General features: G+C 36.7%; 2 protein-coding genes across 11 annotated transcripts; one reads left to right on the top strand and one right to left on the bottom strand.

Annotated features, from left to right (window-relative positions):
• Positions 1-996: 996 nt before the first annotated feature.
• On the top strand, positions 997-8,546 carry LOC124632896 (putative RNA-binding protein Luc7-like 2). 4 transcript variants are annotated; one of them, XM_047167901.1, is made up of 10 exons: positions 1,212-1,259; positions 1,351-1,445; positions 1,805-1,883; positions 2,864-2,962; positions 3,351-3,569; positions 3,650-3,862; positions 4,013-4,230; positions 4,682-5,059; positions 6,956-7,592; positions 7,997-8,546. In XM_047167901.1, exons 3-8 carry the CDS (start codon positions 1,851-1,853, stop codon positions 4,821-4,823), a joined length of 924 nt encoding a protein of 307 aa, XP_047023857.1. In that variant the 5' UTR covers positions 1,212-1,259; positions 1,351-1,445; positions 1,805-1,850; the 3' UTR covers positions 4,824-5,059; positions 6,956-7,592; positions 7,997-8,546. The 4 variants fall into 4 exon arrangements, with proteins under 4 accessions (XP_047023855.1, XP_047023857.1, XP_047023859.1 ...); XM_047167903.1 differs by having other exon boundaries at positions 1,805-1,897; XM_047167899.1 differs by lacking the exon at positions 1,805-1,883 and having other exon boundaries at positions 997-1,259.
• Positions 8,547-10,096: 1,550 nt separating this feature from the next.
• On the bottom strand, positions 10,097-23,185 carry LOC124632895 (protein PHTF2). Of its 7 annotated transcripts, none has more exons than XM_047167892.1 (16): positions 22,972-23,185; positions 22,653-22,726; positions 21,761-21,838; positions 20,596-20,741; positions 18,542-18,750; positions 17,401-17,540; positions 17,082-17,228; positions 16,167-16,872; positions 15,585-15,714; positions 15,259-15,375; positions 14,787-14,965; positions 14,386-14,522; positions 13,714-13,942; positions 12,923-13,018; positions 12,003-12,260; positions 10,097-11,700 (listed from the first exon to the last, which is right to left on the bottom strand). In XM_047167892.1, the coding sequence occupies exons 3-16, from the start codon at positions 21,778-21,780 to the stop codon at positions 11,551-11,553; spliced, it is 2,664 nt and encodes an 887-aa protein (XP_047023848.1). In that variant the 5' UTR covers positions 21,781-21,838; positions 22,653-22,726; positions 22,972-23,185; the 3' UTR covers positions 10,097-11,550. The 7 variants fall into 7 exon arrangements, with proteins under 7 accessions (XP_047023848.1, XP_047023854.1, XP_047023851.1 ...); XM_047167898.1 differs by lacking the exon at positions 15,585-15,714 and adding an exon at positions 16,013-16,049 and having other exon boundaries at positions 22,972-23,184; XM_047167895.1 differs by having other exon boundaries at positions 12,003-12,245; positions 22,972-23,183.
• Between the last annotated feature and the right edge of the window lie 2,075 nt (positions 23,186-25,260).

The raw sequence follows: 25,260 nt of genomic DNA, 5'->3' as shown, positions 1-25,260 counted from the left end.
TTTTCTAGCGGTAACCCTGAACATTCTTGGCGCGTAATCAGCATTTAAAATTTTGTTTATATTTTTTTGTATTAAATCAATTTAAACTATTAAAATGGTGAAAAAGTGTTGCGTTTCTACTTGCAAAAGTGAATCCTATGGTGGTTGCAATATATCGTTCCACAGGTTAGCTAATAATAACATTTTCGTAAACCAAACAACTAGGGTGCCCATGAATTCTTGTAACGAGTCAAAATATGGGTGATGGATTTTAAAACTGTTGTATTATTGTTATAGCTTCCCAAAAAATGAAGAAAGGCGACATAAATGGCTCAGCAGTCTATATATGAAGTAGAAATACAAAAAAAAAACAGTCTTCACTTCGAATCTTCCTGCTTTTATACTGCTAATTTCCGCTAATTATTAAAAGCCTTTATTGGTATCTTAAGGTCACAAACTGCGTAAGTTAAAACTTCAATAGTAATCTGTGTTTAATAATCTTAGCAAATTCGGATTTGTCTCACATAGCTTAATCTCATAGTCACCCTATTAGAAAGGGACAGACAGCCTCCGTACTAACTGTTTCACTCGGCTCGTTTTTTGGGTTTATATGCGCAGTCCTGTTTACTAATATTATGTCTATGATTGCGGTTCAGTTCTCAGCGTTTTGTTTAGTCTGCTGTGCTTTTGCCGTTAAAGTACAAAAATTAAATTTATGGAACGTTTCTAATGGTTATGCGTATTCCGTTGTTTCCAAGTCAAAGCGCCCTTAAAATTCAATATCAGACTATTCAGATCTTTGATTTTGCTGACCCCGTAGTCGCTGGCATAAGGGACAGGATCCGCGTACGTCGCGGGCAGAAGCTAGTGGCTAATAAATTTTGCTCAATACATTGTGCAAATTAAGTGATCATTTGATTATCTATGGAGCGCCTGGGTTGAACATTGTGTTGTGTGCAAAAGACATGGTTCTACAACTGACAGCAAACCATGGGGCAGGGTCTATTAAAAAAATGCAGCGTTTATCCGCCATTTTAGTTTCGTAATTTGATTGATTTGTTGGCTTGCTGTCCGGACATGAAATTTTCGAGATTAAATAGAAATATGTTCCAGCTTTGAATACCCAATATAAAAGGAATCTCTTGCCGGCAAAAAATATTCCATTATTTATTTGGAAGTAAAAGTTTGAACCTTGGAAAAAGCTATATTACTATCCAATATGTCAGCACACGAGCAAATGAGGGCAATGTTAGACCAACTGATGGGCACCGCTCGGAATGGTAAGTATATTTTTTTAATTTCTATCCGCAGAGTTACATGCTTGAATATTGATTGCATTTTAATATAATGTTCGGTTATAATTTTTTTCAGGTGAAACAGACAGACACGGTGTAAAATTTTATGATGATGCAGTGTGCAAATCATTTTTATTACAATGTTGTCCCCATGAAATTTTATCATCCACGGTAAGATATTTTGTTTTGATAAAGAGAAATGGGTACTGAATTCTGAGTTTTCATTAAAATAATGAACTAAATCATAATTCATATTCTTAAATGTATTTTGTTTTGATTTATTGTTTAACTGTTAATCTTAATGAAATCTCAGTAATTTGATTTAAATTGGGATTTGCAGTGCTTTTATTTGGTCTGCATACATTGAGATATTCCACAAATTACAATATAATGTATTCAACTGAAATGGTATTGATCTTAATGTATGTTTGTTATTCACTCTCACATCTCTTGCCATATGATATACTGTAGTGTCGCTGGAGAATTCTTACATCGGAGTGGCATTAACTGTGGTGAAATATGCTTTTCAGAAAATGCCCAACACTAGTCTTTATTGCTCATCACAATACTTAACAGATGAGGGATAGATTGTATGAGTTAGGCTGTTCTGTAAGTACCAAGATGTACGTATAAAAACATTTATAGTTAGCTGATTGTATTATTACTGCTAAGCAGTACTTAATTTATTAAGGCTCATGAAATAATTAAATTTTCCAACGGTTACTAATGCTGCTTCGGTGAGTACATGAGAAAATTTTAGGAACATGAAAAAACTTAAGCCCGGGTGAGAGCAATTTGGTGTCATACATTCTAACTACATTGGGTACGTACTGTGCTGTTTAAATGGCTAGCATATCCAAAAAAGTTTTGCATGAGAAAGAAAAATAAAAGCTATGAAGTTCTCAAATGTTTTAGTAAAATTATACTCTCATTTGAAAACAATTGTATTCTTAACAAGTTACATGTACATTATCGAGTTTGAAAACATAAAAATATTTATTATTTGCCTGAATACACCTAGATTATAAATATAAGTAATGTTATGTTACTGGTTTTAAATGATATTTCTATGATGATTTCAACAGTTGACATCAAGAACATTGCACAATATTTTCAATTTCATAGCATCTAATTATTGTCATGGCAAAAAACAAATATATTAAATAACATGAGTAAAAATAATACAGTATGGTATTTTGATATGTTTCTGTACAAATTGTCTGTGCCCTTTAATTTTGTTCTGTTCTCTTAAATATTTTTGGCCTAGTTAGGTTATTCGGGAGGGTGTTTCCTCTATACTTGTAAGTATGTATGATAAATTTAATTATCCTGTGCGTGAACCTGGGCTGTGTGAGCTGTGGTGATGTAGTATGTATTTCTTTAAATAATTTTTATGGAAGAATTTCATGTATTGAGAATATATTTTAATGAATATTAATTTTTGTAAGTTAGGGAATTACAATAAAATGTGTTACCAAGTAAAAATAAATTGTAAAATAAAAATGCAAATTTTATATGCCTCACTTCAAATTGTTGTTCTATTTGTTAATGGACACTTAGTATTTATGTGGTTTTAATTTTTATTACAGCGAATGGATTTAGGTGAGTGTCCAAAAATACATGATCTGGCTCTCCGTGCGGATTATGAATTAGCTTCAAAAACCAAAGACTATTTCTATGATATTGATGTAAGTATGATGGTATTATGTTTATTATATTTTTGAATTTTAAAGTTTAATGAACGGAGCTGTAAATCAACAGCAAAAAAAAATAATTTAAACAATATTACTAACGTAACTATGTATGATATGTTTGTTCCATGTTTGTGCTTGTGCTGGCTGCATATCGTATGTTATCAATAAACACGACAATTTTAATTTTATTATTTTCTTTTATTAGTCGGGTTTTAGTAGCTTTTGATAAAACATGCATCATAATCACAAACAACTTTTTGCAATTTTTTCCTTGAAATTGGCAGATTTTTATTAAACAGAATATAAGGATAGGCTTGAAAGATCTGGAGAAAAGGCCATGGTTACTTAATATAAAAATAAACTTTTGATTTAATATGTGTAGGCGACAGAACATTTAGAGGCATTTATAGCTGACTGCGATCGACGCACTACCGCGGCGAAGCAGCGCCTCGCTGAAACTCAAGAAGAGCTGTCTGCTGAGGTCACAGAGAAAGCTAATGCGGTGCACGAGCTCGCTGAACAGATTGGTCAGAAGCTGGCGCGAGCTGAAGCACTGGGCGAGGAGGGCATGGTGGAAGAGAGCGTTAAACTTATGGGAGAGGTGAGCTATTTAAATTATCATAATTAAAATATCGAGTAATGTATAAAATTGCCTCTAAAATTTTTAAATAATCATTACAGATTGATGAACTACGCAAAAAGAAGGCTGTTGCTGAACAGGAATATCGCAACTCTATGCCAGCTTCCTCTTATCAACAACAGAAATTACGCGTTTGCGAAGTGTGCTCAGCGTACCTGGGTATTCATGACAATGACAGGCGGTTAGCTGATCATTTTGGAGGAAAACTTCATCTTGGTTTTATTACCATTCGTGAGAAACTAGCTGAATTGAAGGTAATCACTGGAAATTTCTAATTAATGCTTCCTGTTTCTGTGAATTTGATTTGTTTGAAAACAAGCCTGTTTCCGGTTGATGAAATGATTATGCTGCAATTTTTTCAAGTCTTATGATGATAAAATTGTTTTTTTTTTTTTTTTGTATAGAAAACTGTGGACAAACGTCGCGAAGAGCGCGGTGCTTCGGAACGCGAGCGCAGTGGTGGCCGGCGCCACTACGTCGGCGGCCGCGAGCTCGACCGCCGCGCCCGCCGACACCGCGAGTCTGCACGAGACCGTGACCGTAACAAGGAGTCAGACCGCGATCGCGACCGCAAAGACAGGGACCGTAGAGACGGCGAACGGGATCGTGAACGTGAGAGGAGGTAAATAAAGAATTTAATTTTCAAAGTAAATGTTAGAACTTCCTAATGGTAGAAACTGAGTAAATTGGTTACTAATACCTAAGTTATTAAGCTAAATATACTTTGAATTTGCCACAGTTGAATTCAGTTCAATCCTTATTGTCCATAACGGCTGTCATAGAACATCCTTGACAGTTGTTACGGGTAGTCAGAAGCCAGTAAGTCTGACACCAGTGTAGCCAAGGGGTTTTGGGTTGCCTGGGTAACTGGGTTGAGGGGGTCAAATAGGGCAGTCGCTCCTTGTAAAAGCACTGGTACCCAGCTACATCTGGTTAGACTGGAAGCCGACCCCAACATAGCAGGGAAAAAGGCTCCGAGGATGATGATTAATTCAGTTCAATCCTTTTCTCTAGTTCACTCTCATTAAGTCACTTACATGACAAAATGATACAAATTATGCACTTTTTTACAGACGCAGCCGCTCTCGCAGCAGAAGCAAACGCGAAGGCTCGCGCGAGCGGTCCCGCGGCCGCGACCGCGAGCGAGAGCGCGAGCGCGAGTCTCGCCGCAGCCGCTCCCATCGCTCCTCCTCGAAAGAACGCAGACGAGACTAATTACTCTCACTTCTTCTTAAAAACTTCTTTCTCTCTCAAAAATTACCCTGTGGTTGATGAAATCCCACACTTTATTACCCAATCAAATTCTCTCAAGCATACATTGATTTAGAAAAGTACTGAGGAATTCATGCATGTTTTATTACTTTGCTTGTAACTCAATTTTATTTGCTACTTATTTAATAGCAATATGCATGTACAAAAAGGCTCTAGCATTACAAATAGATATTTGAATATACAAGCTGTTGATTTGCATCCGTGCCATAGTCAAGGAGGTTAAAATTAAATACGTAAATAATCGATTTGAATTACGGTAGGTGGGAAAAAGCTAATATGCGCTGCTTTTTTTGATGTTGTAATTTCATGGTATTTCAGAATTTAGCCCACGGTTAAACACAAATCATAACAGAATTGCCCCGCGGCCACAGTGTGTGCGTGATGGCAGCTATGTGTGCGTAGACAGAGAAAACTAATGTCTACGTGTGTGCGTGAGTGTCGATGTGTGAGTGTCTTATCTACGACATGACAGCGCGAGCGCGCGAGCGAGCGAGACCGAGTGATACGCGATAGCAATCATTTTACCTAAAGTTTCGAAAATCACCTTCATTATTGTCATTAACTTCGTTTTACTTTACTTACTAATTTTTGAGCATTTTAACACAGATATCTTATTAACTACAGTAATAAGCAATACTAGTGCGCGAAAGAAAGTTCACTAACATGTTAACAGCTGATTGATAAAATGTTCGTTTTGCTTTATCTTTCAGCATAAAGTTTTCGCAGTGATTTAGTTTTTATTTTTGAATTAAATTGGTTAATAATTAGAAATTTTGCTTCCTTCTTAACGGTCTTAGGACCTTGGAACACGGAAATCTTATTAATGACGTAATACTAGTGCGCTAAAGGAAAGTTCACTGACCTGTTAACAGCTGATTGATAACATTTTCGGTTTGCTTTAACATTCAGCGTAAAGATTTCGTAGTAATTTTGTTTTTACTTTTCGATTAAATTGGTGAAAGATGTGTTAGTTAAGTGTAGGCACGAGGTGATTCTTTCGGCTCGTAGGTATTATTGGCGTGGTTAAGAAATCAACTTATTTACACTAATAAAATTGATTAAGCTGACTACGTATTTACAAAATGTACAAATAAATAAATTACCTAGTTTAGTTACCCGGAGGTACTGTTCAAAGCTGTCACCTTCACACTCTTGGCACAATCGAGCACGACGAAGTAGCTGGTTGTCCTTCAGCTAACATAACACTATCACATTCGTTTTTAATGTGTCGAAAGCACTAAGTTAACGGTCCTAGCACATAAGTCTGTCACATGACCAGCATGACCCTCCGTGATGAGGGTTCCCGGTCGGTAAACATTTCCCGGAACATAGGTAGGTATGTACGGCTGTCATTGCACATCCTTGGCAGTCGTAACGGGTAGTCAGAAGCCAGTAAGTCTGACACCAGTCTAACCAAGGGGTATCGGGTTGCCCGGGTAACTGGGTTGAGGAGGTCAGATAGGCAGTCGCTTCTTGTAAAGCACTGGTACTCAGCTGAATCCGGTTAGACTGGAAGCCGACCCCAACATGATTGGGAAAAGGCTCGGAGGATGGATGGCTGTTAGTACACTGTTGTCACTGATCGCATACAGGCGGACCATCGCCACCAACTCGTGTTCGTGTAGTTTTCCGTCATCTCGCACTTTGTACCTACACGTCGCGGAATTCAAAGCGCACGTACGCAGCAGCGGCGGCGACATCAAACACACTGCTTGCCGTCGGCGCTTGTTTGTTCCGGCTTCAAGGGCACGCGGGGAGCGGCGAGGCGAGTGTGTGGGAGTACTCGCACTGTGATTGGGTGAATTTGGGTAGGCTGGATGATCTACGATTTTTATTGAACGATCGTTGCGTATGCTTTGTGCATGTATCGTTTGCGTTTGTGTGAGTGCGCAGCGCGGTAGTAAGGCTAGTAACACACGCGCCGAATTAAAGTACGGCTGGGTTACACTGACGGATATACGTAAATAAGAAAAAAACATGAAAAAATTACCTACCCATTTTTTCGTTGATTTGGGTCGAGAATCATTAGCATATTTACGTCCTTGACTATGGCACGGATGCAAATCAACAGCTTGTAGTATCAACATGCATATTCCTAATTTTAGAATTCTAGTTAATGCGATGCATCACCAATAGTTGTATAAAATATGTTTATTTTTAGGTTTTTTAAGGTAAAAGAGTTATCGGTTCTCACCATGATGTATATATCTATTTATAGTGAGGTATATGTTGCCTGAATATCATACATTTAAGTTAGTAAAAATTAACTAGCACTGCCGAAAGGAGCAATATATTAAAATTTAATGCCTAACACTTAATTTCACTTGTTCTTGACAAAATGTTTTGACTGACGATTTAACTAAACTAAAATGTAGTTCCAATGTATGTAAAATATTTCTGTATTACTTGAACGATCTTGCGCTCCCTTTTAAAAGGGGACCGATCCTAAAATATTACATATATATAGACATACCTACATATCGTCGTCTTAGAATGAAAACCTCGGAAGTGCATTTTTTCTCAATATTTTTTTATTGCATTTCTTGGAAGATAATCGTAAAAAATATGGAATACTAATCCTTATCCTGAAAAATGCATTTTTTCTCAATATTTTTTTATTGCATTTCTTGGAAGATAATCGTAAAAAAAATCGAATACCAATCCTTATCCTGAAAAGTTATCTCTTGCACTTACGAGGTTTTCACTCTAAGGGTGCGTCCACATCTGGCGAATGCGCCGCGAATGCGCAGCACGCGAGCCGATCGCGAGATGTCCGCGAGCTGCGCGCGTGCAGTCACTGCAATAGTTCGGTGCGCCTCTTTAGCGCAACTCACGCAAGGCTCGTATAGAGCGCGCGAGCGGCGCGCGATCTGCGCGCAATCAGTTCTCGCCCTTACAGTTCCGTATATTGGCTCAGTACTATCGAAGATGGCAGACGTCGCGCGCCGCCTGCGCGCCGCTCGCGTGCGGCGCTTAGGTCGCGCGCGAGCTGCGCGCGGGCGGCGCAGAAGCGGCGCACGAACAAAAATGCACGCGCGCAGCTCGCGGACAGCTCGCGATCGGCTCGCGTGCTGCGCATTCGCGGCGCATTCGCCAGATGTGGACGCACCCTAAGGCGTCGATATTCCCATGTAGTATGGACATACAGACTGATGTCCACGCTGGGTCGTTCATGCGTTATAGTTTGACAAACTCGAATGTAACACTCCCATGGCCTGCGGGTAGCGGGGGGACTTAGGCATGCATGCGTGGGAAGGGGTTTACTGACCTTGTTTGAGAATGAGAAGACAGCAATAGTTTCTTTACTAAAAAAATAATTAAGAATGAGTTTTGACGGTAATTTCCCCCGCCAATCCGTGTGTACCGTGGAACTGTCACGAACGAATTTGCCTATAGTTTAGGGGATTTAAAGAAGTTATATAATTTAATTTTAGGTTATACATATGTAAGACTTGTTAGGTTTTAATGTAATATTATAAGAATATTCGGTATAGGTACCTATTCGTTTGCGCTAGTTATCTGAAGGGATAATTTTTTATCGGAAAATGTGGAAGTGACATTTATTTCGAGAGCCAGTCAAATGTACTACATTTTTTTTCGAAGATGACGATATAACTTGTAGTTTGTGCTTTTTCGTTTGTTAAAATTAAAATCATTATAACTTAATTATGGTGTTTCTTTTCCGTCCAAATCAATCAATTTTGTGTAGGTTTTTTTTTAATATCCCACACTGTTCACCGACAGGCATGCCTAGCACAGTGAGTAGGAGGGGAAATTAATTATTGATAATCATAATTAATTAGCTTTTGCCCGCGACTTCATTCGCGTGGAATAGTGACTTCCGGCAGATTTTTGGTTTGACAAATAGATGGCGCTTTATGTCCGGAATAAATATTTGTATATAAAAGTTAAATACAAGTTCAAAACTATGTCTGTACCTTCACACAAATCGGTTCAGTAGTTTAGGCGTGAAGAAAAGACAGACAGACAGAGTTACTTTCACATTTACATATAATATTAGTTGGGATTATCCATATACCGTAAGCCCGTAGCAAGATCACTACGTGCGTAAACTAGTTGATCTAATGCTTGCTTATTTAGATTTATCTTTGTAGACAGACAGTGTTTAGAAAAAAAATCGAGGTGCCATGAATATTGAAACCGCAACCTCTAGGCAATCCAGCCGTAATTCGTTCGTGTAGGCACATATGAGATATAAATAATAATGGCCGTAAACTAGGCTACACTACGCTTCACGCACGCGACCTCACTCTCCCTCGGACTCTCGGACTCGAATCTCTGCATCCAAATCTGAAAGTTCTACCGTTTGCTCGCATGTTCTTCATCAATGAGGATTTAATAGTTCTTAGATTGATGCTCAGGCTCCGTCGCGTATTTCCCTTTCCGTGTTCAACTGGCGACACCGGTCTCGCGAAATTCACACGCTTTTGTGTTACTACAGAATCCTACGATCCCGTATTCAATTCGCGTCAATGATAAGAAAATACGACGTTAACGAAAAATAAAGGTCCAATCTATTTCGAGACGGCATCAAAAACAATTACCCAGCAGTGGTAGAATTCAGTCCCGCCGTCCTGTTAAAAAGAAACGTGCACACAATATCGCTGTGAACCAAAACCACCAAAACGAACGTTCCGCAAAACAGTTGTCTCGTCGGTGTTTTTTTGTTAATTTTGTGCTGATAATGTTTCATTAATTGTATTGTATGTAATATTTCATTGACATCATACTGAATTATAATACAACCTACTGTCTACTGTAGAATAATACCGTCGCTGATTCAACACGCTTTTGAAGACTCAAACAGTCTAAGAGAAGAGTCAAGTCAAAAAAGTGTTCACTTCAACTGCACACGATTTTGTTAAACCTTACCTAGCGCCACTTAATCACAAAGGCGTGCTCAGTTGACGCGAATTGAACACGGGATCGTAGGATTCCGTAGTAAAACAAAAGCGTGTGGATTTCGCGAGACCGGTGTCGCCAGTTGAACAAGGAAAGGGAAATGCGCTGCTCCGTCACATAAATTATTATTTGTCTTTAGAATCTACGAAATAAAATAACGTTCATTTGTGCCGTTCACAATCATGTAGTGCCCTTCAGCGGGATCCCACCAGCAAGGAATGGTATTCGGCTGCGACGAGAATAAAAACTTGTTACTTACGAAACATTCATACTATAAGGTAATAAATAAAACATTTAGTAGGTATAATTTATTTATTTTCTTTGCCTTATTGTGTAGCATTTCATGCTCACATTTGTAGTTACTTAAAACTAATTGTAACTACAATAATTATTTGGTATTTGAAAAATACCTGTCAGCAATCAATGTAAGAAAGCACCTACGTTGTTTCTTTTACAAATTACATAATTATGCAGACTAAGACTAAACTTATGTTTGATAGCAGTCGAGAGATTTAAGTCGAGAGAATCTTTAAAGTAAACTAACTACATACTAGAATTTAAGGCTTTGAATTGTATAGGATGACGTATTGTTCTAATGAAAAAATAAACACTACATGGGACAGCCAATTTCTACTTATTGAACTAGTACAAAATCATTACTGCTAATTATGTCTTTTTGTGAATTTAAAGAGCTCATTACATTAGGAACATAGAGTAGGGTACAAAATTATAAGGTACGTATAAAAATAATGGCATTTTAACTAAACACTAATGAATATAAATAATACCCATTTTCTACTTCATTTTACTTAACATGATTAAAATAGTATAAGTAGTATGTACATACAATGCTGTCTTCACATGCATGCAATTTGTAAATAAGTTCACAGTAATATATTTACTTCGGATTTGCTAATAGATAACATTATTTGATAAACATAATTTGTAGGTATATTTTGCTATCACTACTTAGCCTCCCATCACCAAAATAGCGGTGATATTGCTATACATTTCTATATTATTTATAAATTTCAATATTTTTCTACCCGCCATTCAAATTGCAGTCTATACACACCGCACATTCAACGTTGTAACTATAACATCACGTGACTTATTCTATAGTTCATAATGAAGGTTTACCCCTATACATAATAATGTTGTTATATAAAATCACCTTCATCTAGTGTGAAGTTACACATAATATACAAAACAGTTTCAGCTTTTTTTGCAGGATTAACTAGAAGCTCATAGACAAAATAATTACTATGAATTAAAATGAGATCATAACAAAAGTAGCGTCATATTTTAATGAGGAAAAGATTTATCATTTTCTTTATCAAGTTTATAAAAGTGTCATCGGTGCTTCTCGGAACAGGATTGCAGTCTAAAGATTATACATGAAGTAAACAGCAATTTGGAACGATTGCTACTTTCTTTTAGATCTCAACGTTACTACTGTTCTCAGGTTCAAGGAAGTTTTATGCAAAGAAAATTTGCTTGTACGTAAAGGTTAAAATTAACGATTATAAGTCTTCTTTTGGCACATCAGTACAGATTATATACAGTACACATCATTGTTAGAAATTATTATGAAGTAGCTTCCTCGAAATTATTATCTAAATATTGCTTTCTTTTCAAAAGAATAAACGGTGATGATTGCATGAAAAGAAAATGTCGTACAACTAAATGGCCTTTCAGACTAGTTGTCAGTTATTACTTTGTGTCGAAGAGTAATAACCAACAGGTTTTACTTGATTTTAATTTTGTGTAGTTTTAGTTTGAAGCCTAACATTTCTGATAGGACCCCGGATAACGCAGACAGTATCACCACTTTAGTGATTGTGTATAAATAGTGATTCGCGCATAAAGCCGATATTTTGAATGGCGCATCCAATTCCTGGAACAAAAACATTTTAGTGTCAAACAGGTTTTGGTGAAAATTTCCTGATCCAAATCTAGACGTGAAATAGTAGAATTTCCTTTCATGAATTTTCCAAGATGTCAAAATACAGTAGTCTCTTTGTAACGATAATCAACTGCATCAGAATCAGTTCATCTGTTTAAAAGCTATGGTGTCACAGACAAACACACACCCATATAATTTTTCCGCCCCCATAAACACCCCAATTTTGTTTTGGGTGCTAGAGACTACTAAGAAACGTTTAGATAAAAAATAATTTTACACTTCTTTTCACTTACCTTTAGTAAATCAGCAGCCAATTTCAGTACATTATTAGCAACAGTAAGTTGTTCCTTACTCTCAGGTCTCTGTTCTATTGCCAGATGCAAGTTTATCTGTTCAGTCAGTATTGCAGACAAGCAACCTCTATACTTCTTGTTTACATTGCTTCCTAAAGTTCCCAGTCGAAGGAGGTATATACCGATGCAGAAACTCCATAGTAACACTTCGAGCAGCCAACCGCTTTCCAACGTCACCGAGTCCTGCGTATTGTTGAACTGATATGAGACTTATTAATTTTCTGAACTTGTACAGATAAATAAATATTACGTATATTGGTTGTGGAAAGTATTGTATTTTTTATCGACTGCCAAGAAGGGTTAGGTTTTTAATGAACATGTTAGGTTCAGTAAATATTATTAAATCGGCTTAGGTGTCTGGATAACAAAGAAACCGTTACAATTTGTGGTTGATTTGTATCCAAAATAATTTTTATAATCTTTCGTGACATCCATACTGGACTTTTGTTTTATAACGACTCCACTATTATTATTTTGGTTGTTGGTACTGCCAAAGATCTCCAATGCCAAATCTATCTTAGTCATACTTGCCAATTAATCTCAAAATTATCTTGTTTCACACAGAAGATAAATATACTGGACAAACAAATATTTATAGAAAACATATTAAACAAACACAAATCTATAATATAAAAATGAATCGCAAAATGTGTTGGTAAGCGCATAACTCAACAACGCCTGGACCAATTTGGCTAATTCTTTTTTTGTTGTGTTTGTTATTGTCAGGAGAAGGTTCCTATGGAAAAAAAATAGGGTAAAGTCGAGAAGTCAGTTGACGGGAGCGAAGCCGCGGGCAAATGCTAGTTAATAAATTAAAAAAAAAACATAATATTTGCCCTAAGGCTAGGGAATGCACTTACTCTTAACAGATGTGTGCTCACGCAGCCGAGTAAAACAACGATAAGCATGAATGCAGCTGACACGATGACTTCCACGGATCGCTGCGGACCCCGCCGCTGAAAGAAATAAATATGTATAAATATTTTTGCTTTGTTTTTGTCTTTAAAGTTTGGCCACCTTGACAAAAATCTGTAACTGTTACTGTCTTTTTATCGACCCACTGCTGGGCTCAGGCCTCCTCTCACACGGAGAAGGCTTGAGCATTAATCACCACGCTTGCTCAATGCGAGTTGGTGATTTCAGACTATATGTATAGTCCAGGTTTCCTCAAGATGTTTTCCTTCACCTTTTTATCAGCCATTGGTGTCCAAAATATACTTAGAAAGTACATATAGTTATCGGCACGAATCTTGAGCTCTGACCTTCACTTGCGCAGAAGTAATTTATTGAGTCCCTTTTGTGGTATGAAGTGAGGCGCGGGGGCGGGCTAAAGCGGTGATTGGCCCGCAGTGCATCGCGCCATAGCCGTCACTCGGGATTGGTTCTTTGCTAATAAATCACTTCTTCGCAGATGTAGGTCAGAGCTCAAGATTCGTGCCGGTAACTGTACAAACTTAGAAAAGTTGCATTGGTACAAATTGGTATTGCTTTAAATAAAAAATGGCAGTAACAAAAAAGAAGTTATCAATAACTTTAGATCGCATCACTATTATGTATCATCGCACACCCAAATGCACTAATGTATTGTTGCCAACTAACAAATAATTACAAACTTTTAAACTTGCAAAAAATAATTAAAAAACAAACTTACTCGTAAATAAGACCTCGTAGAAAGCCAAGTCTTGATGTTCCTCACAGTATTGAGTCTAAAGTGCGGCAGTTCAGATTTTCTCGCTCGCCGCGCTGACGTCAGATGCGAAAAGAGTTTTGCGTACAGAAACCGTTGTTTGAACGCTCGCTCCGCTACGGCAAGAAGGAAAAATACTAGCGCTCCTAGAGCGAAGCGGAGCATACATGATAGTAGGTTCGTTGATATTAGCCTGGGAAAAAATGAGGGATTATTAGAATATTTTTCGAGGCCAGAAATACGAAAAACTAATATTTTTATGCAGGAATAGGTCAAAAACCGGTCAAGTGCGAGACTCGCGCACGAAGGGTTCCGAAGGGGTCCGTACGGATAGAGCAGCGAAAACAATAGGGTCCCGTTTTACCCTTTGGGTAGGTACGTCTCGGAAATACTAAGTTTTATAGCGCTCATCATATGCCTAGCTTTTTCCCAATTATGTTGGGGTCGGCTTCCAGTCTAACCGGATGCAGCTGAGTACCAGTGTTTTACACGGAGCAACTGTCTGTCTGACCTCCTCAACCCGGTAACTCGGGCAACTCGATACCTCTTGGTACTTTTTAAGAAATATTAAAAATTTTAGTTTGATCTTAAAAAGCGTATTATTTGACAGATGAACGCTAAAAATAGTATACGAACCAGATATTGTCACCAAAAGCACCGTTGAAGACCGAGATCAGCGATCCCTTGTAGCTAGCCATTAGCGTCGGGAAGTAAGTTAGAACGGACAGTGCTTGGAGTTCCTCTTCCGTTCTGCTATCTTGTTCTGCAGCCACCTGATAATTAAGAATTCGATCTTAATGCCCATACATGTTTCTATTTTAGATAAATCAACGCACGCCATATGAAACCTTATCAATCCAAATTCATCATATATATCATATATCATCATAATCACCATTGTAAAAGCAGGAGTTTGAAGCATTTGAAATGAAAATCCAAAATTTCCGTTAAAATACATAACAAAATTTTAATAATCAAAATACTAATAAAAAATCATTTTAAAATCCTACCATTTTAGTAGAACTTAATTTAAGTACCTGAGCAAACCGTATGATAGGTTTAATAAGAGCCACTGCAGCGGCCATAGCAAGACCGGCCCACAGACACCCGTCGGCCGCCATGACACGTTCCGCGCGGGCCACCACGTACCAACTGATGTCGACCGCGGACAGCTCCGCGCGGAGAGTCGATCCGCGCTCCCACATCGTACATTTTACTAAAGGATTCAGAACAATTAAGTTTGTACAAATACTGTTTCTTGTAACCGCCAAGGTGAAAAGAGGAATTATCGAGCCTTCTTGCCTTATAAATAAGGCTCATTTTGATTATTTCCAGAGGTCTTAAGTAGAATTATTTTTTGTTCAGATTTTATTCAGTTGCTATAAGTTTTTGTAAATAAGAGAGTATATTAGTGTATAATAGAAGACATAGGGGTAATACTTAAGGGAATACGGGAAAAAATAGGGAAAAAAGGTTAAGGGGCAGTAAATAAGGCAGTTAATGAGGTACCTGTATCGCTAGTAGGGTCGAGGATCGCAAATGGATCCCATGAACTATCAGCGGTGTACGGAAAGCCCACATCTGAATGTCCGCCTTCTGATTGAGAACAGTAACTGCTTTCTTCACCTGTCGATACATGCATTTTACCATTAAATAATAGACCTTAGGTATCATTGTGAAATCAGCATGCATCGGTATCTGCAGATTTGTTCAATAAGTATCCATCTATTGTCACGAATGTTAGGTATCGATAAAAAATATCGATTTTCATAATCGAGTAAATCTGTAGACATTCTCCAAAAACTATTAGTTAAAATAGTTGATAGTTTACATACATAATTGATGCTTACTGTTAGTAGTTTGGCCAACCCAATCGGACATGGTATGGTGGGATGGTAGGGCGATGGATGGAGCGGACGCCGAGCATTCCCCGTCGGATGACGATGACTGGTAATTGTCTAATTTCTATGGAAATTCATTCAGTATCTTAATTATAACGAATAAATTACAAGTTCTTGTACAATATTTTATTAAACTACTTATTTTATTGTACGTAGAACTAGACATAAACTAGAGACATGTACGTATTTATCGATATCGAAAGATCAACAAAATACTCCAGTGACAAATGAATCTCTTTTTTTAAATCTCACTGGAATACCGATCTCAAAATAAATGATGAACATTACATAAACACATGTTAGAAGCGATATTAGTGAACTGTTAATACATGCTCCCACAGCGACAAACAGTAAATAGCTACCTTTATTCGCGTGCTGTAAATTCCGCCCTTCAATCACCTAATGTTAAAAGATAGGATAAGTTAATTCACTTCTCCTTTGATAAAGGTGCTTTGGGTTTAAAACAAATCGATTTGGAAGCATGCTCAAATGTACTTGTATAATCTCTATATTTACCTTTTCTTTCTTCTTGTTAACCGTAAAATCTTCATCGCTAGAATCTGCCATACGTATACCATCTTGAGCCCAATTACTTCTAAACCGAACACCAACTCTTTTGCCGGTACTTGGGCTACTCGTGGGAGCTACCCCATCAGAATCCGCGTCGGATTTATCATCATCATCATCGTCTTTCTTCAATATTTGCGATTCGACTAATTCTTCAGTAACTTCAATAATTTTTGGACCGTCATTTTTGGTGATAACTTCCGAATCACCTAATTGCGCATCAGAACCGATTTTTTCTGCAACTTTTATCTTTTCTTCTTTAGAGCTTGTTCTTTCTTTTTGTAATAGATTTTCAGTCTCATTTTTAACCCTTTCACCTTCGCTGCCGTTAGAATTGTACCCATTCAGGCTTTCGAAGCCGTCGTCTCCGTCGGCTAGTGCTCTTGAAATATGTGCTTGCTGGTTTTGTCTGACATTGAAAGATTCCAGTTGTTTTTTTGTTAGCACATTAGGCTTATATCTAAAGGAGGTGCTAGGAGTAGCGTCGTCAGGCGGAGGTGTAAACGTCACTATAGGTGCCGTCAAATCAGGCTTTTTCCAAACCATGTAGTCTTCATCGTCAGAATCCTTCGCTTTAACTTTTATCAGTGCTTTGTTTTTAACGGGCTCTAAGTTTTTGATTAGATTCTCTTTTGTTAATTCCTTCTTGCGTTTTCTGAAAATTTAATTGTTTGGTGGTGATAGATTGCTATTTTGTGGATGTGTTTTGATTGTCATACGTGTTCTTGTTTTCTAATGCATACATAATCTAATTTAAAGCGGACTATTTTGGTCTAAACTGGAAATATTTGAAAGATGAAATCCACATATCAAAACTACGCAAAGATAAAAGTTTAAGACTAAATTAATATGAGCGGTATTAACCTCAGTCCATTCTCAGCGATTTCAGTGCGTGATTGTCGTCGTCGAAACTTGGCGGGTTTAGAAGTGGGTGTCTTGCTCTGACTCGAGGTGGCGCCGCTTTCGGCCGAACCGCCCCCGCTGCCACCGTCGCATTCAGATCTAGGGCGCCTACGGTAGCAACAATATGCTTTAAATAACTGTGTTGCCACATTAAATTAAAAATATATTAGGCTGAATATATCATAAGGATCATGCCTTTAAACTGGCCTAAAAAGTTACCGAAATATTGAAAAAATATCAAATCTCTGTATGAAATAATGTATTCTGAAGTATTCATTACCTGAAATATCGCGGTAATTTGCGTCGGTAGGTGGCCCGAGGTCGTACCCTTGCGAGTTCCATCTCAGTAGTGCTGACTATTTGTGAGTGTACTATACTAAGTACCAACATTAGTCCTAGCGGTACTAACCAACAGTTAGGCTGAAATAAAACATTTACCGTCTTACCACAAAAACTTTTTAACGTCAGTTTAAGACTTGTCTAAAAAAATGATAAATTATGACGTTGACATATGGTTCATTTTGGAGCCACATTTTTTTTAGACAAGTGTAAAACAGTGGTTAAAGTTTTTGTAGTAAGGCCATTGATATTTAATGTTCATACGTATCTGTACTAATTGTGGTGTCCCACGTTGGGCGCCAAAATCGCTTAAAAGTATTTTTAACCCAAATTATGTTTAAAACCTTTTGAAAAAAGCAGGTTTTACACGCATTTTTTCTATTGTCATGAAAGGCAATTATTTTCCGATTGGATCATTAAACTATCACGGACACGTGAACAATGTTAGAGACAATAGGAATAAGTAAATAAAAAGTATCATGTAAGCATAAACGTATTAAGTATTATAAACTTTATTAATGCATGTTGAATTTCTTATCTCAAACGCGAAACACGTGAGGTGTCACGCTTAAACGAGCACATATGTATAAACAATATTGCAATAGTTGTTCCTAGGCCATAAGAAGCGAAGCGTGCACCTTAATAGTATTATAATTCCAGTTAATTTTAGATGCCATCCGTTGGATGTACAATGCGTTATTTACATGTCGACAGCCATTCTAGACTCTATATAGACTACTGAATACAAAAGTTGTATTGAAGTTGCTAGTTCGTATTTTTATTGTTATTAAATAACAAGTTTTAATTTATAGACGGTTTTCCTAGCAGTTTCATTTGAAAGATTACTCGGAAGCACGTAAACAATTCAAATAAATTAGAGTAATAGGTAATTACTTATGGTTTTCAGCTATTTATAATACAACAGTCTATTTAGAGTTCCCACGTGCAGGCAATTATTTTAAAAATATACTAGATACTATGCGTGTTTAGAGTAACCGTCTACTGAGGTAGTCATAACAACCATGTTAAAAGTTTCCTTATTTCATATTTATAAAAGACATAATAGGTACTTAACAACTTACATCACTATCCACCATGTCGGGCGTCATAAAGTATATGGTCATATTGAGGACTTGCATCAGCCACAGCGTGAGGAGAAACTTGGCGCAAGCCGGCGACGTCTGCTGAGTCCACCACTGGTACAACGCCGGTAGGAACAACAGTCGGACTAGAGCGTACCATATCACACGACGCATGCTCAGTGTGGGCTTAGCTTTAGGAAACGACGAACCTAGTATAGACATTCCCAAATTAGTCCGGTGCATACGATGTTTAATCATCGCTAACCATTTAAGGTTACCTTCCTACTCATTATTAAACATAACAAAATGCCTATATGTATAATAAAGGAATCAATATGTTTAATAAACAGGTATGTCCGTATGTCGAACAATGGCCCACTTGATGGAAACTGGTTAGCACTGCATGGTCTAGACCAGCGGTTCCCGAATTCTTTTGACTTCGGAACCCTTTTCGTTTCACCATTTTTCGGCGGAACCCTAGCTTAAGTAAGAAGTAAACTAAAGACGTAAATACACTTAGAGACATATTCATTATACTCAGGCGTAGCATGTCTATCTGCCGCACGGGCCAGAAAACAATTTAGCCGGCCTTGACTTTGTGTATTATGTGAATAGTTTTCAGTTTGAAGACTGACAAAGTAAACGCAAAAAGAAATAGATTGGGTTTGTACAGGTGCGAGGCGAGCGAGCGCGATTTTTTTTTTTTACTTAAAGAAGAAGTTCCAAGCACCCGCTAGCATTGAATGACATTCAGTGGTAGCCAGTATCGCGAGCGAAGCGAGCGCGAATTTTACAAACAATTTTAAAACCTACACAAAATAAACAAAACCACTGTAAATTAATAAGGTCTCAAAAAGTACAATATCCACACAAAAAAGCAAATGCAAATGAATAAGCAGCTAGCGAAGAAAGCGCTTTTGCTTTTTCTGAACCAGAGGAATAAAAAATAAACATCAAAGGAAACCTCGACGGAAGAGCGCGAAATTTTTGTGGTGTTGGATACTTGAGCAATTAAACGAACACAAAAGCATCACACGTAACATGAAGTCGCGAGCGAAGCGAGCGCGAAATTTTCGGATTCGCGGAGGTGCAGAAATTGGAAATAATGTCACACTTTGATTCATGGTAAAAATAGCCACTAGAAATACTCGTATGCCGTGTCATTTCACTTCCAGTCAAATGTTTGAAAACGTATAATCCTGGCGATGAAATAAGCCCAAAAACTGCGGTGATTTTTGGCCGACTCGCTACCTACTTTTGCATTGCCGAAAACCTGGAGGTATTAAGTTAATCTACAATTTGTAAAAACGGAATTAAATTATCTGCTGTCGTGGCCTTCCCCCGCCATTTGTCGCGAAAGTACGACACTTACACTCCCGAGTGGTACCCACCTACATGGTGCCTAAATGGAATTTTGGAATGCAATATTTAAAATAATCTAATTGAAAATGAATAATAATTTAATATTGTCAAAAGTGGAACGATTTGCCATATGGAAATCTTGAATTTTCCACGGAACCCCTGAGGGCCTGTCACGGAACCACAGGGTTCCGCGGAACCCCATTTGGGAACCGCTGGTCTAGACTGTCAAACAAATTACAAGGCATAAAACGCGTATGCCGCTCCATACTAAGTGGGTATAAAGTGTTAAGCAGTGAAAACCAGTGTGGCATGGAATGTCGGATGTGGTTTGTGAGGCCTTTTATCAAACTAGATGCAACTGAATTTCAATTCTGTACTTTGCTGGATGGTCGTTTGAGATAGTACCAGTTTAAGATCTTTAACAACAGTAGCCTTTCAAGGCAACCGACCAACAATGGTTACACAATTTTATTCGATTGCAATAGTGAGCAGAGATATATAATATAGAGATGGACCTTATGTTAGTGCTTATGTCAGTTTTTAGAGGCTACTCTTAACGCTACACCAGTGGCCGCTCGAAGCTCGGCCTGGGGGTATTTTTTCCAGCGGAACGAAAAAATGCCGTTCGGCATGAACCCAGCGGCAATGCCCTGTGTGCAGTAACTTGTAACTGTAGATAAATGAAAGTGTACCTCTGACTAAGTCCACATCAATGAGATAGGAGCGGGCATGCGAGGAGAAGTCGACGATGCGCCGGCGGTAGGTGCCGCGCATCAGAAGCTGTTCCACCATCGTCTCCCATTCCTCTTTGTCGTATGAACTTATTTTTTTCTGATACCTGTTCAAAGAAGTTTGGTATTACATTGCTGGTTCAAGAATTTGAACAATGTAATTATATAAAAATCAAAAATCTAAAGTCATTTATTCAAAGTAGGCTGAAAATCAGCACTTTTCGAACATCAAATTTACAAAAGACAGCCCCCAAAACCCCCTTCACCACTTCCTATGTGCCTTTGCTGGGAAGAATAAGTGGTGGAACAAACTCCCCAGCAATATATTTTTGTATTCATCCTAATCTACATAAAATTGCAATTTTAAACATGTTAGAAAACAAAATTAAAAATAGTGTCATTATCTCTGTTTATTTTTAAGTAAAAATGTTTTTTTTTTTTTTTTTTTTGTGAGAAAACATTCTTAATTACATCCTATAGGACTTGATACATCAAGTTTTGTGTGTATCTAATCTGATGTTTATTGCATGTACTATCTATTCATAATCAGAAGATTTATTGACTTAAAGCTTTTCAATAATAATACATACTTGCAAATAAATATTACTCAATGTAAATACTAAGAAGGATTACTAAGTTTTATTGGTATTACCACACAAAATGTATAGAGATAAAAATTGGTTCAATATCAACACAAAAGTAAGGAAAACATTATACAGTTTGTTTTATGCAAGTTGATTCATTGTTGATTACACAGTAATTATATTAATAGCTATGTATTTTAAAACTTTCAGTTTATAAGCATTTTTTCCTGTTACTGTTCTGATGTTTATTATCTCTTTTTTTTATTTATGTCCAGTTTTTTTATTTATTATCAGTAAATTTTAATAGGCTTTAAGTTTAACTCTACTTCTTTTATACATCCACCATTGTTGACTTTAAACTTTAATGTTTTAACCTCATGCTTATAATTTAATTTTATGACAAAAAATATGTTTTTGTTATAGTTAAACAAATACCTATATAACCAATATCTTAGAAATTATTGAATGCAGTATTTTAAAGAGGTAATGACTATCCAGAGAAAGTGTATTTAATATTATTTTATAGCAAAAAGGCTACTTACCATGCTGCTAACTGCTTCATGATGAACACACAGATTGGCAGATGTTTCTAATAATTTCACCTTGATTGTACTTGAAAGCTGAAAATGAGATTAGATATACATTATTTACTTTTACTTAAAGTTAATAACTGTTAGGCGAATGAATATTACTATAATAGGCATAAAATAAATGTGTATGAGAGAAAGTCAGAAAGTGGTACCAGTCTACAGTGACTGAGAAACTGTAAGGAAGCGTTCGTAATGACATGCCATTTGGAGTTGAATACTGATTCCTATTTGAATATGGAACAACCAAAAAAGTAATAAACATGGCAGCCTAAAAAAAGGAGAAGTAGAAAAGAGATAAGGAACTTGCATAAATGGCAGCATATTTACATAGTAAATGATGTAAAATTATGACTGGCCTTTATAAAAACAGTAAAAGCTTTTTTTTTACAGTCTGGAAGCAATCTATTGTTATCTTTTGTGGAATATTGTTTTTTAATAACACGGTCATAATGAGTTCTATGATGTAATTGCAATCAACAAATCACAGGAAAAATCAAAGTCCATTATTATAATGACATTGCAGAGAAATTACAAACATGTCACAAAGCGTCTGTCATATAATTATTATTATATGTTTTACAGAATCATAAACATAACCAATGGTCAAAAAAAAAAAAAATCATCTAAACTGCTGAAAAATTGACAGGTAATAAATAAAAATAAAGCAAATTTGTAACATAGGTAGGTTCAAAATTAACATAGCAACTGAAACATAAAATTGCATATTTACTCTAACGATCCCAAGTTTGATTAATTGATAATTAATTGAATATCTCTTCAATAAGCAGTGATATGAAATCGGGTTGGCGTGGCGGTAAATGGGCGACTATATAACTGTACTTACCATTTGGCTAATTGATGGCTGATTGTTATTGGAATATTTCAGTGGAATCAAAACCCCAGTGTATATAAAGACATCTGAAAACGAAACATTATTTCCATAACTGATAAGCAGTTCAATACTCTGAACAAAGAATGTTTGATCAGCTGTGTGTCAACAAGTTTCTTGTTATGAAATATAATTTTGGGATCACTTTATAACCCCTACGCCTCAAAGATGAATAAAAAGTGATAGTTAAAGGTCACCTCCAAAATAAAATACACCGACATCAAAATAATGTGCTCACAATATCAAAATATTTAGGCTTTATTTAGAACTTTACCGTTATGTATACTTTTGCACTACATTTTTCGTAAATAATACACGAATTACATGTACATCTGGTGGTGTTCTTGGATTAGTACTTGAAATATATACTTTGACCCACAATTCACTGAAGTGACGTGAATAAAACCATGAAATATCTAATTTAATTATTACGAATCACTGAATTTATATGAAACAACGAGAGCTAATATTTCTGACTGCTGCAGACAGCAGACAGTTTTTCAATGTTGACAGTGACATTTTGCTGAGGTTTGAATTGAGTTGCCAGCATAAATATTACATACGTCAATTTGACGTGAGGCACAAGATTTTGTAGGCTGTGTTCTATGGCTTAAACGATTTCATAGAAAAGTGATTCCTCGCTTATTCAATATGAAGATTATTTTATTAATTTTCGGCTAGTCTTCAGTTTAGTACAATTGCTTTTTTACTTTAGTGATTGGTTACATTTATCCAGCCTTTTGCTGTGTTTATTATTCACACTCGATAGTAGAGCCACTTAAGTGGAAGAGATAGGGAATTTCGTTATTTAGATACTTCGGGTATCAAAACTTTTGACTTCAATGTATTTAAGGGATTACTTTATGCTGCGTGAATTATTTTTAACTCAAACCTGAGTTCTCCATTTCATTTTCATACACATTAGCCTTATGTCATCCACTGCTGAATGTAGGTCTCGTTCAATGACGACCAGCTAGTACAACTAGGCTACTCGTAGATGTAACATTCTTTCTAGGTAGGTACTACGGGTACCTATGTATAGGGTAATACCTTCTTCAAATCACGTTTGCGTTTAGGTACAGTCAGCACCAAAAGTCGATGAACAGAATCAACATGACAAAACACCTGTTCACAATAAAATGCCATAAGTTATAGTCGCAACTAGGAAACAAAATAGACTGTACACCAGAAACTTACAAAAGTCGTTAAACACGAGTATTTCAAAAGTATCTGTGCACTAGTATTCCTAAAGTCGCTGTACACCATCAATCCAAATGTCGCTGAACATCATTGTATCAAAAGTCACTAAACAGCAGTAAATACAAAATTAGGTTAACAAAGTATATTTTGAATGTTGCCGTGTGTTAATGTACTTTTGACGCTTATGTTGTTCAGCTACTTTTGGGACAGTACTTGATTGACCTTAATAATGTATGTTAACACGTTAGTATCTATTTCAATAATTTTAATAATTATTTTGGAAATACACTCTTTTGCAAAAAAAGCGGGCACCTATGCGAAATCTTAGTTTTAAGGACTTTACGTGTATTTCAAAGGGTTTTAATGATTGTAGTATGTTTCTAGCATCAAAAGGGTTAGCCAAGCATGCGTGAGAGTGTATTCTAAATTTGAATTTTGTACAATTGCTAAGAAATTGGTTAAACCTTGTTTTGGACTAATTGCTGGCAGAAAGTTCGTCGGTGCTTTGAAAAGTTTTTGAAGTGATTTTCAGAAAACTTATAATGCAGTCTTAATTAATGTACCTTTTTGTTAGATCAAAACATTTTTGAAAAACTATGCGTATTTGATAAAATGTTCACCTGCTCTAAATGGGCTTTACTGATGATTGATGGCAATGTTAAGAGTTTCGGTATTTTAGTGTAAAGCGTTCTTCTGTTTAGATATTATACCCACGTGTTTTAAAATATCGCTTTTTCATAATTAAACACTATTTAGAGGAGTATCAGTACATTGGGCTGCGACAAAACCAATTTAAAGTAAGTAGTGCCGATCGCAACTCGTCTCTTATCGTATTAAAAACTTACATTAAAAAATACCAAATTTTGTGATAAATGTTAAAATTAACCACATGAAAAATGATGAGAAGGGTTTAAGCTATCTAAAAAGTCTAATTATTGCCGCGTTGAAGCTCTATAACTCCATAGGTATCGGGTTACTAAACGATGATTTCGCTGAAAGGGAGTCAAGAATTCAAAGGTATTGACCAAACGTATGTTTCTTAAGAAATGAGCAGATAGCCAATTATTGTTATGATTTAAGCAGGAAAGTGCTGTAGATGCTAGGAAATCTCGGTGCAGGCAAGTTTATTTAATAAAATGTCAGTGGGATGAAAACACGCTATTTGAACGCTCAGACTCATAGATCTTCGGAGGTCTACGGAGTTTCTCAAGAGACGAGGTTGTTTGAAAATCAGTGATTACGAGACCTTAAGACCTCGTGCTCACAGTCTATGCGCTATTTTCTGTATTTTGTAGAATTTCAAGATTTTTAAAAATGTTAAAGTCCGAAAGGAGACGAGTTGTGATCGGCACTGCTTACTTTA

Source organism: Helicoverpa zea, chromosome 9 (genome assembly GCF_022581195.2).
Source record: "Helicoverpa zea isolate HzStark_Cry1AcR chromosome 9, ilHelZeax1.1, whole genome shotgun sequence".
In the NCBI taxonomy this organism is placed as follows: Eukaryota; Metazoa; Arthropoda; class Insecta; order Lepidoptera; family Noctuidae; genus Helicoverpa; species Helicoverpa zea.
This window is presented reverse-complemented; position numbering and strand designations above follow the sequence as displayed.